The sequence below is a fragment of the Crotalus tigris genome, unplaced genomic scaffold, assembly GCF_016545835.1.
Source record: "Crotalus tigris isolate CLP2741 ecotype Arizona unplaced genomic scaffold, ASM1654583v1 scf7180000024471.848039, whole genome shotgun sequence".
Lineage (NCBI taxonomy): Eukaryota > Metazoa > Chordata > Lepidosauria > Squamata > Viperidae > Crotalus > Crotalus tigris.
The window spans coordinates 797,811-813,494 of record NW_024100642.1 but is presented as its reverse complement, the minus strand read 5'-3'; the positions used below and the strand labels follow the sequence as shown (position 1 = coordinate 813,494).

The window sequence follows — 15,684 nt, the reverse complement described above, 5'->3', positions numbered from 1 at the left end:
CTAAATTCAGTTCCTCTTAAGTCCGTTGACTTTGACAGGGGTGACATGGTAACAGTGTTCCAATATCTCAGGGGCTCCCACAGAGAAGAGGGAGTCAGGCTATTTTCCAAAGTACCAGAAGGCGAGACACGAAGCAACGGATGGAATCTAATCAAGGAGAGAAACAACCTGGAATTAAGGAGAAATTTCCTGACAGGGAGAACAATTAATCAATGGAATGGCTTGCCTCCATAAGTTGTGGGTGCTCCAACACTGGAGGTTTTCAAGGAGAGACAGGACAGTCACTTGCCTGGAATGGTATAGGATCTGCTGCTTGAGCAGTAGGTTGGACTACTACTAGAAGACCTCCAGGGTCCTTCCCAATTCTGTTATTCTGCAATGACTCTTATTTGGTGCCAATTCGCCTTGACCGTCAGTAATTCAGATTCTTGTGAATAGATAGCATGAAATAAACTCGTAATACCTTTGAGCCTTATCCTGAAGGGTTCCTTTGGATCCTATTTCAAAGGGGCATGGGGGGGCTGTTGTTTTTACTCTTTGTATATTGGGTTTTTATTGTTTGTAGGCTGCCCAGAGTCACTGAAGGTGAGTGAGCTGCCATATAAATTTGGTAAATAAATAAATAAATTTCTTGCACCTGACATCTGTTGCAACAGACCACGCCAGTGATGGTGAACCTTTTAGAGACCGAGTGCCCAAACTGCAACCCAAAACCCACTTATGCATCATCGGGTGCTGGGTGGGTGTGGCCCGTTGGCTGGGTGTGTCTATTGGGTGGGTGTGGCCCATTGGCTGGGCATGACTGCGGTGGTAATGACAGACTGGGTCGGACTAAAAAGTTCAATCAATCAATTCCAACTTTGCAAGATCTTTTTTTTTCCCGTGAGAAGTTGAAATTGACTGATTGAACCTTTTTTTTTTTGCACATGGCGGCGGAGGCCTAAAGCGAAAAGGTTTTATAAAACCCAGCTGAAGGCCTAGGACTGGGGCAACGGCACGCGTGCCCACAGAGAGGTCTCTGAGTGCCACCTCTGGCACCCATGACATAGGTTCGCCACCACTGGACCACACCAAGCTAGATAGGAGAACCAAGGGCTTAAACCCAGCCTGGCCTGGAGGTAAAGTCTCTCCCTTGCAGACAATCTTCCCAGATTTGAGCTTAAAAAGGACCAGGTTATGGAGAAAGCTCTTCTCTTTCTGAATCAATAGGAAGCTGCAATCAATGGACAGAATACTGGAATGCATAGCAAAAATTGATATTCCGCTTTCAACCTCTGTGGGTGGCTCACAGTAATCAAAGATATTACAATAAAATCAATAAAAATAAAAGATGGGAACTGCAAGGAAGCCAGGTGCAGTGAAATGGTACACAACAGTACAATCAAAGGCCTGCCTGTTTTTATGTGAGTGGCATGTTTTATGTGCAATGCCCATTTAAAAAAAAAAACACAGACAGAGCTTCAATCCTACTGTTGTGGCTGCCATCTTGACTTTTTGGCTGACACCCTGTAGAATCCACTACGTGGTGGAAATGACACAAGACATTTTCCTACTAGATTAGTGGTGTCCGGGAGGTACACAACCCAAGCAGCAAATTATAAAAGCAGCATTGTGCTGATGCAATGCATGCTCTACCCCTTTTGAGCATGCATGATCCAACCTTGGCAACTTTAAGACACGCTAGCTGAGGGATTCTGGGAGCTGAAGTCCACAAGTCTTAAAGTTGTCAAGATTCCTGATCCAGAAGAAGAATTAAAAGGAAGGGGTGATGACGGTGCAATTTGGGGAACTATTTTTAACTTATGTGCCATTCTCTGTTGTTTGCTAGCAATACGAGAACTGGCGTGAAAACCAGCCAGATAATTTCTTTGCCGGCGGCGAGGATTGCGTGGTGTTGGTGTCCCATGAGACTGGCAAATGGAACGATGTCCCATGCAACTACAAACTCCCGTATGTCTGCAAAAAAGATACAGGTAATAAAGGCATGCATTTTTATTTATTTTTTACTTCTTTCTTTGAGTGGACCTTGGGAGAAACCCCACTGGCTGTTTTTCACAGGATTATCAGCCCATTTCTCTTACTCTCCTTATACAGGTGGTCCTCAATTTGTGACCGGTTCCCTCTCCCTGTGGTCACATGACTTCATTTTGGCTAACCAAGCCGCATTTACAGCTGTTTGCAGCGTCCCACTGTCACGTGACTGCAATTTACAATGCTTTTGCCCCCAAAATAGCATTTACTTCTGGTTTCCAGCAAAAATAGCCCCTAGTGCAATGGTTCTCAACCTTTTTAATGCCGTGACCTACTGGCCAACTGGTCGTAAGTCAAGGACTACTCAACTGGTGCAGCACCGTTTGCAGAATGGGACTTTCAAGAGAATAAAAGGGAATAGCCAATAGAATAAAAGGGAATAGCACAGCTAAGGAAAAGGGGGAAAAAATGGCAGACTGCATTGTTTGGCGACCCCCGTGAAATGGTCATTCGACCCCAAATGGGGTCCCGACCCACAGATTGAGAACCACTGCCCTAGTGAACAATGAGTTCACTTAATGACTGTGGTGTTCGTTTAACAACTGCCACTAAAAAGGTTATCAAAACAGGCCCTGTCATGTGGTGACCCACTTTATGATGTCTCAACGTATGAACTTAATAGGCAGACTCCATTCCTGTCATAAGCTGACGTAATTGCAGTTCAGTTGAGTTAACCTGTATCAAGAAGAGTCAAGGTGGAGCAGACTTGAGTTTCTTTCTCAAAGCTTCCTGTTTCCCTGGGCTAGGTTCCTATTTTCACATGTTATCATCTCTTTTCTTCAAATCCATCCTCATGTTCTTTGACACTTTCCTACACTCCAAACAATTACTGAGCAGAAGAGAAGCCTGGATCTAAATGCTGGGTGCCCTCAAGTTATAGAGCCTGCCCACATGGTTATAACTCGTGATGGTCGTAAATTAAGTCACCCCCCTATGACCAACACAATTAAACAATGTTTTTTACAGTGGTTGTTAAACAAATAATTAAGTAAACACTATAGTCATTTTACGTGATCTGATGATTCACTATGGATACGGTTTTGCAAAAAAATGGAAGTCAATGTTGGTTTTCAGCAAAATGCCATGCAGCATGGAAATGCGATCCTAGGATGCTGCAAATAGTTGTCAATGCAGCCCAATTGCTGAGTGACCATGCAGGGAATGGTAACTGTTGGAACTTCAAATCCAGATCCTAAGTACTCCTAGGGAGGTCCATCGTAACTTCAAATTTATAGGTTGTAAGTCAAGAACGATCTGTAAAGATAGTCCTCGTCTTACAACAATTCATTTGGTGACCATTCAAAGTTACAATGGCACTGAAACGAGTGACTTACGACTGTTTTTCACACTTACAACCTTTGTAACATCCCCATGGTCACCTGATCAAGATTCAGATGCTCGGCATATTTAGGACGGTTGCCGTGGTCCCAGGATCATGTGATCACCTTTTGCGACTTTCTGACAAGCAATATCAATGGGGGAAGCCAGATTCACTTAACATCCGGGTTACTATCTTATCAACTGTAGTGATTCACTTAACAACTAAGGCAAGGAAGGTGGTAAAACGGGGCAAAGCTCAGTTAACCGATGTCTCACTTAACAAGAGAAATTTTAGGCTCAATTGTGGCTTTCCCACGTCAGGGATTTTTTTTTTTCAAAAACCACTGGGTGTTCTTACTCAGAGATCCTAAATTCTCTGTTTTCCATTTGGTGGAGGCAGGAATTAAATAATCCCCTTTGGGGCTGTTTCCTCCCACTATGTTAATTTGCCTTTGAAAGTCTTCCCATTTAAAACTATTAAGACCCTCCATTGCTTATTGGAAAAGTCACATTAACCTCCAGCTGTTTGTGACAGATTTGAGAAATGGGTCTTCCATTTCCAGGGCTAATGATATATTAGCTCTAATAAAAGTTGGTAATTAAATAGAGAAATCCCCCCTTCCCCATCTATCCCAAGTACTGGAGTATAACTTCATCCCCAAATGGGCCCCTTGGCATCGGTTAGATTTATAAAAGGTCCTAGAACAGACATGTCAAACACAAGGCCCGGGGGCCGGATGTGGCCCACAAAGTGATTTCATGTGGCCCACAAAGCTATCCCGAAAACAGTGAGGGAACAGCCCCTGTTGCCTTGGCCCTGCTCCAGGCCAGCCGGGAGCCAATGTACAATTTTGTGGTGGCCATCTTGGCACTTGCCCCAGTGGACTATACCTTGGCACTTGCCCCAGGCCCATCCCGTTCTGCCAAAGACCCTCAGATCTGTCCCACTCCTGCCCAGGCCCCCACAGGCACCCTTGACGCGAATGATGTAGAACTGGCCATGCCCATCCAGTAGGCCACACCCACTCTGGCCACACCCACCCAGCCCCCCCAAGGGCAACCACAATGCTGATGCGGCCCTCAGTGAAATTGAGTTTGACACCCCTGTCCTAGAACATCTGAAGATATAAATTGCTTAAGCAGAAAGAAAACCCCTTGAGTGGGTCTTCAGAATTCAGATTATTTTTTCCTTTAAACCCAGATTTGTAAAGGCGGTGATTCCCTCTCCTGCATCTCTTACAATGATAAAACACAGATTGTAAACCTTCCAAGGCAGAGATTCATCTTGTTCCCTTATCGCATTTTGTAAAGCAGAGCAATCTCAGATTTGAATCAGTATCACTGAATGCAGAAATATCCACAGAGAGAGACTTGAGTCTGATTAAATTCAGGAGGAAAATAGTGAAGGCAAAAACAAATCCAGCATCTCTGGTGACTTACAGGGACACTTCAATGTCATTTTTTTTGGCAATAATATGAACATGTGGGGTCCTTGGTGCTCTCTAAGCGTGGCTGTTTTCTTGCAGACATTTCATTACCCATCTAGGTAATACCATCAGTGCCAGCAGGTCATCCTCATGGTGGCTTAATTACCCTTCAAAATTATGACAGACACAACAAATGTTACAGGTGGTCCTTGTCTTACAACCTCAAAATTTCTGTTGCTAATTGAAACATTTGTTAAATGATTTTTTCTCCATTTTACAACCTCTCTTGCCACGGCTGTTAAGTGAATCACTGCATTTGGTAGTAATACAGTTGTTGAGTGAATCTGGCATCCCCACTGACTTTACTCGTCAGAAAGTTGGAATAGGTGATCACGTGACCCCGGGACATTGCAACCATCGTAACTATGAGCCAGTTGCCAAGTACCTGAATTTTGATCATGTGACCATGGGGATGCTGCAACGGTGGTAAGCATGAAAAACGGTCATAAGTTACTTTTTACAATGCCATTGAACGGTCGCTAAATGAACTGTTGTAAGTCGTGGACTGCCTTTACTTACGTCTCATCCTCGAAGTGGTCATGTGATCGCATTTCAGGTGCTGGGTAACCGGCTTGCGTTTATGACCAATTGCGGCATCCTGAAGTCATGTGACCACAATTTTGTTACTGTTTTCTGGCAGAAGATGGCAAAAACCACTCATTAGATATACTGGATTCACTTAACAACCATGTGATTTGTTTAACGACTGCAGTGACTCGTAAAAATAATCACATGGTGACACACTTAATGACCTCAATGACTTAACAACCACAGTCCAGGCTCAATTGTGCTTATAAGCCAAGGACTATCTGTAGGGGGTCTTTGACAACTCGCCATAGACAACTTGCTACAAACAACTCACCCCAGGAAAGGAATCATTAAAGAAAGGATGCCTAAGGAGGAACAAAATGAAATGTGAACGACAAAAATCAAAGTAAATTTTTTATTTTATTTTTTTATAAAATGTTTATTATTTTTTTCTATACAATTCAATAGTACTTATTCAACAACGTGTTGTCTGAGTTTATCGTTCACTAATACAAATTTCATTCCTAATCCTTTATTCTTTTCTCCAGCCATTGATAAAACAAGTCCCAAGTCTGATAGTATTCTGTTTCCTCTTTTTCTTTCAACTTCAGAGTAAGTCTGTCCATTTCCGCACAATCTAATATATTTTTAATTATTTCTTCCTCTGATGGTATTTCTTCCTTTTTCGAATGTTGTGCAAATGTTATCACATGTAAAAGCAAACATATACTTTGTTTATCAATTTTTTTCTGGCATCATTATTTAAAATAATGAAAAGATTACTTTATTATGCCAGGAAAGTAATCTTTTAATTATTTTAAATAATTAAATTGAATTGTTGCATTGTCCTGCAGCAAGTTGTCCTGTTGTGGCTAGTTGGCCGTGGCAAGTTGTAGGGCCCTCCATGCAATGTGATCTGGTGTTCAGAAGCTTCTTTGGGGGGGGGGGGAACAGGGTGCTCTCATTAGCCTCAAAGGAGAGGGCAGTACATCCGTTTGAAAAGACTTCCAAAATACACAATGAGTATAAAATCGGATAAATTTTGCTTGTTGCTGTAGAACAAACATGTCAAACACAAGGCCCGGGGGCCAGATGCGGCCCGCGAATTGGTTTCATGTGGCCCACGAAGCCATCCTGGAAACAGTGAGGGAACGGCCCCCGCTGTCTTGGCCCTGGCCCAGGCCAGCCGGGAGGGAGGGAGCCAATGTACAATTTTGTGGTGGCCATCTATGCTGAAACGCATTCAGTCTTAGCTCCATAAGGCTGTCTGGAAACAGCGAGGAACCAGCCCCTGCCACGTCGGCCCCGTCCCCTGGGTGCATGCTGGGGAAGTGTCACCCTTTGTGAGGAATGAAGAAATGGACCATGCCTTGGCGCTTGCCCCGGTCCCCCCCCCCTTCTGCCAGAGACCCTCAGATCTGTCCCACTCCTGCCCAGGCCCCCACAGGCACCCTTGACGCAAACAATGTAGAGCTGGCCATGCCCACCCAGTAGGCCACACCCGCTCCATCCACGCTCACCCAGTAGGCCACACCCACCCGGCCCCCTGAGAGCAACCGCAATGCTGATGCGGCCCTCAATGAAATTGAGTTTGACACCCCTGCTGTAGAACCTTTTCTTTCTACGCATTTCAAAAACACACCTCCGCAAAGTCAGTTGAGTAGTGAACAATCAGACCTTGCAAGTCACTAAAAGGATATTATTATTATAGCCGCAGACTTCAGGAAACTGATAATATTACCAAAGTGAGCAAAGGCCTACCAGGGTGAGCAAGTTGTGTGACTGCCAGCTTATTGAAGTTGTAAGTGGCAATAGCGCACTCCGTGCACCAAAGCACCGCTTGCTCGAAGGTTAAATAGAGTTTTGCAGAATTGTTGCCTTATGATACCAACGGGTGCTGGTGTCATTTAAATTGTGATTCCTAATAAATAGGATGAAAATGTCCAAGAAAAAATAAATTGTTCTGCGCTGGAAATCATAAGCCTAAAACTGTAAAATTCAAAGGGGGAAAAAAAGTAACATGAAGGAACCTTTTTGAAATGCCTGACAAAGCCAGTCAACAGCTGTTGTAAGGCAGGTTTTCCACGCCTTCCTGTCTACAACTTGTATGGTCTTTGTAGTGCTGTGTGGGCCACCCCCTCTGGTGGAAAACGCTTCCCCCATTGGAAAGAAGAAGGAGAAGTACAGCGTGCACTCGACCATCCGATACCAGTGCACAGAAGGCTTCCTCCAAAGACATTTGCCCACCATCAAATGTCACGTCAACGGCCTGTGGGAGAACCCCAAGGTCCTCTGCACAAAACGTGAGTTCCTGCCGTCACTTTCAGGGACAAAAAGGTGGAAACGGCTGGTTAGGAGGGGCAGAAAATCTCCCTTTCTCTTTGTTCCCTCTTGGCTGGGCAGGCTGGCAGGTGGTCTGAGGAAGGAAACCTGGAAAGGGCTCACTTGGTGCTAAGAACAAGCACCATCCAGGGTTGGACTGGGAGAGCTCTTTTGTTGAAAAAGAAAAAGAGCAGGTGGGATGGGGAGGGAAAGGATGGGAGAAAGGCACACCAGAATATGTGGGTACAGGGAGAAAAGTTCTTGAAAGGTAACACACACACACACACACACACGGTAAATTAGCTCAATTCTTGATAAAAAAATATGAAAATGGTATATATTTCTTTCCTCTCTCCCTCCCTCCCTCCCTTTTTTGATCCCTCCCTCCCTCTCTCCCTTCTTTCCTTTCCTTCCCTTCCCTTCTGTTCCCTTCCCTCTCTCCACTTCCTGCTCCGATAGTCATGATATTTCCTAGTGGTCTCCCATTCTCAAGGTGTGACCTGCCTTCATTCTGAAATCAGCCAAGGGACAGCTGGGTGCTCACCCCTAATTCAGGAAGGAAATGTGGGGGTGGGTGGGGCTGATACTGGGAGAAACATAGGTAGACAAATGAATATGTGATATGGATCGGTGAGTTGCTTATTTATTTGATTTATAATCCATTTTTGTTTGTAAAACTACCAATGGTGCTCATGAGGCTTCTGCCTCGTCTTCCCGTGACAACAGTCGTGCGGGTGGGACGGGCTAGGAGAGAGGGACTATCCCAAAGCCACCCACCCAACTTTCCTGCCCAAGGAGAGAATAGAACTCAGAACCTCCTGGTTTCTAGTCCAGCAGCTTTGCCCTTCTGCCCAGTTGGCTCTCGATGTGTATTGTTTGTGCAGGCAATGTCTTTTAGAAAAGTTGAGGACAGGTAGTCCTCGTTTAGCAACCACAATTGGCATCTGCAGCTCAGCCACTAAAATGAAATGGTTGCTAAGCGAAACCGTAATTATGTTTATGATCTTAGTTCAACTTTTTCCTCGGCCTTACAGACCTGCAAAGGTCATAACGGCAAGGACTGGTTGCAAAGTCAGTTTTTTCATCGCCGCCGTAATTAGCAAATGGTCGCTCAACGAGGCAGTTGTTAAACGAGGACTTCCTGCATGTAGAACTGTGGTAGTAGCTAGCCCTTGTTGCACTTGCCACCTAGTCTGGGCTGAGTGACTAACGCCTCCCTCTTTCCTGGCTGTTGATTCCTTATAGCCAGACGGTCCCACAGAACCCGGCGGCATCACCGTCATCACCGCCGGCAGCATCACCACCACAAATCCCGCAAGGAGCGGAGGAAACACCAGAAGCAGCGTCCAAAGCTGGACTGGGCAGAGGATGGCAGCAACTACTTTTAACCTCTGACCCCAATGGAAGCACAAGCTTTGATCCCTTCCCGTACCTCCAGCCCCCTCCTCCTCCTCCATCTTCCTCCCGACCATCCAGGATGTGACGGGGTTTCCATGTGTGATGGGAGTGGCTGATTGCCTTTTCTTTCCCTCTCGTATCTCTACCCAGGGCCCGCTGCAGGATGGCACAGTTGCGTGCGACACATGCCCACTAGCATTCATGCAGACATGCTGAAAACCTGGCACTTAAAATGATTCCAGTCAGGTCAGCATGTTCCTCATGCCTCCGCCCCCCACCCCTACCTCCAGCAAAACTGGGGCGCTAATTTCTGAGAATTTGCTCTCGTTTTTAAAAGAGAAGTTATAAAAGTTCGTCTTGCTTGCAAAGATCTTCTGGGAAACGGGGGCTTAAAATTCAGAGGGGCAAATAAATTGCCCAATGATTGGGGAGTTGGAGGTTCTGCTTTGGCCTTCTTAGTCCCCAACTCACCCCGAGCCTGCCCCCCCCCCACAGTCAGCAACATTAGAACCTTCTGCAAAGTAACAAAAGAAGAACAAGGCTTTGCAAAAAAAAAAATTGCATAATTTTAGAGAAGATAAAGGAAGACATTTTTCTCAGCACAAGATTCAAGTGGCCTCACTTGCCCCTTCCGAAGGTTTTGTTGTCCCACCAGCTTGGGCCTGATCAGGTGATGGGAATTGTAGTCCAATCTATCTGGAGGTAGCTGAATTGAACATAGCTGGTTTAAGACATTCTCTTTGCTGCCAGTTCTCTCTTGCTGCTATTTAGCTAGCTTTTGATTTATCCAAGGGGAAAAGGTGAGGCTGATTCTATTTGATTGCCATCTGTTCCAGGGATGGATGACATCTGTCATTCCCACTTTTAAAGAAAGTGCCCTGAGACATGGCTGGCTGAGGAATTCTGGGAGTTGAAGTCCACAAGTCCTAAAATTTGGAGACCTTGGTATGTGGGAATGGCTTTGGCAGATAAGAGGGAGAGCTATAGATTGGATAACCAGGATGTAAAAGATGCCTCAGTCCACAGAAGGACAGAAACCATGGGAAACCGAGCACTTGCCCAGTCTGTGGCTTCCTCTCCCGTCTCACAAGGCCATTCTCACACACCATTACAGGCCTGTGGCATAAACCACCTAGGAAACTAAGTTCCTTAGCCTGCAAATCCTTCCAGGGAAGCATAGCTCTTCTTCAAATGTGGTCTGGGATTCTCCATGAACTAGGCCACTTCCTCAGAAATTTCAAGTCGCCCCTTTTCTGATCTCATTTTCATTTTATTACTTCTTTGAAACATCGTTAGGATGGGGAAGAAACATAGTATATGTTTCTCAGCCTTGGCAGCTTTAGGATTCCTGGACTTCAGCTTAACTGGCTGGAGAATTCTGGGAACTGAAGTCCACACATCTTAAAATGGCTAAGGTTGAGAAGGTGTCATGAATTTCCCACCATGCCCCACAGCTCTGACATAGCACAATCTTGGGCCACTGATGAGAGATTAAAATGGATGCTGCCCAGCCTAGCAGCTATATTCATATGAGTATATTGTCTCTAGAACAGTGATGGCGAACCTTTTAGAGACTGAGTGCCCAAACTGCAACCCAAAACCCACTTATGCATCGTCGGGTGCCAGGTGGGTGTGGCCCATTGGATGGGTATGGCCCATTGGGTGGGCATGGCTGTGGTGGTAATGGCAGACTGGGTGGGACTAAAAAGTTCAATCAGTCAATTCCAACTTTGCAAGATCTTTTTTTTTCCAGCGAGAAGTTGAAATTGACTTATTGATTGAACCTCCTTTTTTTTGTACACGGTGGCAGAGGCCTAAAGCAAAAAGGTTTTATAAAACCCAGCTGAAGGCCTAGGACTGGGGCAACAGTGCGCATGCCCACAGAGAGGGCTCTGAGTGCTGCCTCTGGCACCTGTGCCATAGGTTCGTCACCACTGCTCTAGGAAGTCTGATCCTAGAGCGTGACCTTAAAACAGGTCATGAAAATGTCAGATCTAGTGATACTTTCTCAAGTCTCCTTGGTTCTTCTTTTGTTTAAATTTTGCAGATCTAAGGAATTTTGCATTGTTCTTGTTCTTAGGACTAGGTTGCAAAACTGAAGTAACACACTAGATGGCAGGAAGGTGCTTGGGTTTGCTCTTTGCTGCCATCTGATGGACATGAAGGATGTGGCAACCCAAATAAATGGTAGTCCTGGTTGTTTGCTCTCTTTGCCCCCGCAAAGCACAAGGCCCTCTGTCAGCAACGTCCCCTTGATCTAAATTTATTTTTCATTCAAACGTAAATTAAATTAACTGGTTAAAATGGGAAACTTTCAATCCAGAGGCATCTGCAGAGAAGTCTGTGATCGAAGCCTTGCCTCTTTTTACAGGCAATAAAATGGAAGGAGGGAGCTCAGTAACACAAGCGTGGCTACATCTTGACTTTTTTGACCTTGGGGACACTGCTGAGTCTGATCTCTAAATCAAACATGATCTAGATCAGGGGTAGGCAACCTTGGCTCTTTTATGACTCGTGGACTTCAACTCCCAGAATTCCTGAGCCGACTGGGCTTAGGAATTCTGGGAGTTGAAGTCCACGAGTCATAAAAGAGCCAAAGTTGCCTACCCGATCTAGATTTTCTCTGTGCCACACCTCACTTTCCTTAACATCAGCCCTTAGAGTTAGACTATAGTTAGTCCTCACTTAACGATCACAGTTAGACCCAGAATTTTGTTCATCAGTCATTGCAGTTGTTAAATGGATGACTACGTGACCTAACTCGATATTACAAAAGTTTTTATGGTGGTTGTAAAATGAGTCACCATGGTCATAAAGCAAATCCTGTGGTTTGTAAGTGAATCCAGCATATCCAAAGTCTTTTTTGCTGGAAAATGGCAAAAAAAAAAAAAAAAGTTTTAAAATATAGTCATATGATGAGAGACATTGTGAAAGGTTGTAAATGCAAGCTGGTTGGCAAGTTCCCAAAACGTATCACATGACTACAGCAGGGTTGCAGTTGTCATAACTTTGAGAATGGGTCATCGTCAATCTGTTGTAACACTGAAGAGTCATTAAGTGAGGACTAATTGTAGGTGAGGAGGAACCAGGTGCCACAATGTGTTCTAGAATTCGATTCTATAGAGCGGGCATGTCAAACACAAGATCCGGGGGCCAGATGCGGCCTGCGAAGTGGTTTTATGTGGCCCACGAAGCCATCCTGGAAACAGTGAGGAAACGGCCCCTGCTGCCTTGGCCTTGGTCCTGGCCCAGGCCAGCCGGGAGCCAATGTACAATTTTGTGGTGGCTATCTATGCTGAAATGCATTCAGTCTTAGCTCCACAAGGCTGTCCAGAAACAGTGAGGAACCAGCCCCTGCTGCGTTGGCCCCGCCCCCTGGGTGCATGCTGAGGAGGTGTCACCCTTTGTGAGGAATGAAGAAATGGACCATTCCTTGGCTCTTGCCCCGATCCCCCCCCCTTCTGCCAGAGACCCTCAGATCTGTCCCACTCCTGCCCAGGCCCCCACAGGCACCCTTGACGCAAACGATGTAGAGCTGGCCATGCCCACCCAGTAGGCCACACCCACTCCATTCATGCCCACCCAGTAGGCCGCACCCACCCTGGCCACACCCACCTGGCCCCCCAAGGGCAACTGCAATGCTGATGCGGCCCTCAGTGAAATTGAGTTTATACTGCTATAGAGTATAATAACAGAAAATCTTCATTCGCCTTCCCCCTCTTACCCTCTTTTCTTTTTTTTTTTTGGCCTCTATAAACATAATTCCATCCATTTTTGCATCTGGCTCTGTCCAGGGGTGTCCACAGGGAGGATAAAAAAAATAAATCAAAATGGCAGACGTGACTGTATGAAGGAAGCCCTGCCCCTTTTTTACACGCATCATAGAACTTTAACCACGCTGCTGTTGCCATCTTGACTTTTTTGACCCTCCCTGGGGACATCCTTAGCGGTGTGGCTGCATGTGTTAATTGGAAGCTTGCTTGCCATGATGGCTTTCTCTACAAGGAGATGTAGGCTGGCCTTGACAAAAATCTCTCAATGGCCTCTGCATCCTAAGGCCGCAGTGGTGAAACTGTGTGGCCTTCCAGATCTGTGAGCATAACAACTCCCAACATCGGTGGCCACTAGATAAAATTCAGTCAACAGGTGTGAGCAGGGCACAGCCCTAGAGAAAAGCTTGAATTGGCTGCACAGTATACTTTAATTTAGGCTGTCCGGGGAATTCGGGAAGCTGAAGTCCACCCCAGGATGCTGCAACTATTGTAAATACAAGGCAGTTGCCAAGCTCCCGTAATTTTGATTACTTGATTGCAGGAAGCTGCAATGGTCTTAAGTGCGAGGACTAGTTGTAAGTAACTTTTTTCAGTAGTGTTGTAACTTTGAACGGTCACTAAATGGTTGTAGGTGTAGGACTAGGACTTCCTGTTCCCCTTGTATCCACATATATTGATACCAGTGGGACTTGCTTCCAAGCTAAGACCTAAAGCAGGGGTGGGGAACAGTGGCCCTTTTATGACTTGTGGACTTCAACTCCCAGAATTCCTGAGCCAGCCATGTAAAGATCTAGTGAAGCAAAGTTGGATCAGGAGTGGCATCTGCAGGGAAGAAGGAGTCAAAAAAAGTCAAAATGGTGGCCACGCTCGTGATTGTGCCATGTAGCCAAGGCTGCCATCTTAATTTTTATGACCACAGAGATGCCCTTGAGAGGGAAAAGAGGTCCATGAGGAAATCTTTATATTTGTCTCAAATTTTTTTCTATCTATTCAGTGGAAAAAGCAGTGCCTAAAATGGTGGACTTATCTTGGTTGCTGGCTTTCAAAAACAGACCTTCGAACTACCGAACAATCATACTGGAGGACCTGTTTTCCAGCACTGGCAGAGGGTTAGTCTAGATGACCTTTGAGGTCCCCCTCAACACTAGCGAGAGGAACAACCTAGGAACAGGTGGCAGGAAATCTAATCCTGTCTCCTAAAATGATCTTGCTGGAAGCTTCTGGTGGGTGTTCCTGTACCTGAGGTAACTTCTGGGCTACCACATCCTTTGCAAACGCAATTGCTTCCAAACTGTTTTCCCTGCAAACAAAATGTGTCACATCTGAAACTGGGTTTGACTTGTGGGTGTATGTATAAGTGTGGATGTGTTTGTATGTGTGAGTGCGATGTGTGCAGTCAGCACCTTTCCAACCTCTGCTGTTTCAACATAACTGCGGTGTCCAGTCCTCCTCTGTGTGTAACCCCTCCCTCTTGCCCCTTGGGTGGTTCCCCCCTCCCAAAAATGGGGGGGAAGTGGGGGAGAAAAAACAAGACCCTTTGCAGTTTCTGTACTGCTGGACATTTTAATAAATTTTTTTAACAGTTCCTAAGACCGCCGTCTGCTTTCTTCCACCATCATTATCTCTTCCAGAAGATTCGCATCCAGGTTAAAATGGCGGTTGTGTGAAACGTGCACACAGCCGCACTTCCTGCAGAAAAGTGCCAGGGCAATGGACTTAACATATAAGACTATATCTGTCTGCAAGACACAGCTGGCAATGAAACTCATTTCCCACCCATGTCCATTTTAAAGAATAATAAATTACAAGAATGAGAAAACAGCAACATAGCCTGTAAATCATTTTTATGTGGGATTTGGACAGGGTTACCGATGTAAACATTATTTGGCATAATGCAGTCCCAGGGATTGGGGAAGCAAAGTGAAATGCAAAAGATGGATAAGCAAATAACTCTTGGGAAAATCCACTGGGCTCAGAAAGTGGGGGGGGGGATCTGAAATTTAGGCAAACCCTCTTTCTAGGATCCAAACATGAGCCAGTGTTGAGCCCTCCACCACAGAAAGAGGACAGTGCAAAAGTTGGCTTGAAACTCAACATTAAAAAACTAAGATCATGGCATCACTTCCTGACAAATAGAAAGGGAAGCAGGGACAGATTTTATTTTCTTGGGCTTCAAGATCACTGCAGACAGCCATGAAATTGAAAAATGCTTGCTCCTTGGGAGGAAAACAGTGACAAACCTAGGCAGCATATTAAAAAGCAGAGACATCACTTTTCTCAGGAAGTCAAAGCTATGGTTTTCCCAGTAGTAATGTAGGACTGTGAGAGTTGGACCATAAAGGAAGAATTGATGCTTTCGAGTTGTGGTGCTGGAGAAGACTCTCAAGTGTCCCTTGAGCTGCAAGGAGATCAAACCAGTCAATCCTAAAAGAACTGTTCTTTCGAAGGACAGATAACTGAAGCTGAAGCTCAACTATTTTGGCCACCAAATGAGAAGAGAGGACTCACTGGAAAAGGATTTATGTTGGGAAAGATAGATGGCAAAATGAGAAGGGGACGGCAGAGGGTGAGCTGGTTAGATAATGTTATTGATGCGGCAGGCATCAGTTTCGGCAGACAGTGGAAGACTGGGGAGAGGGTTTGGTGTGCTATGGTCCATGGGGTTGCAAAAAGTTGGACATGACTTAGCAACTGAACAACAACAACAGGAGAGCCTTCTGCACCCTAGATCCTCAAGACTGTTTTTATTATGGAGACATTGTCCTTGACAGATTAAAGCATGAGCCAGCAGCTGCAACTGCCCAAAGGGCCAGTGCAATCCTGGG

At 45.4% G+C, this 15,684-nt stretch overlaps 1 protein-coding gene across 2 annotated transcripts in view; it reads left to right on the top strand.

The window, feature by feature from the left end:
- Positions 1–10,727, top strand: part of LOC120303472 (neurocan core protein-like) — a 40,517-nt gene extending 29,790 nt beyond the window's left edge. The window contains exons 7-9 of one of the 2 annotated variants that reach the window (XM_039333039.1): positions 1,829–1,973; positions 7,487–7,669; positions 8,938–10,727. In XM_039333039.1, the coding sequence (XP_039188973.1) occupies positions 1,829–1,973; positions 7,487–7,669; positions 8,938–9,083 (474 nt within the window). In that variant the 3' untranslated portion in view covers positions 9,084–10,727. Of the gene's footprint in view, positions 1–1,828; positions 1,974–7,486; positions 7,670–8,933 lie in introns of both variants that reach the window. The other variant, XM_039333040.1, reaches the window with a different exon arrangement.
- The last annotated feature ends 4,957 nt before the right edge of the window (positions 10,728–15,684 follow it).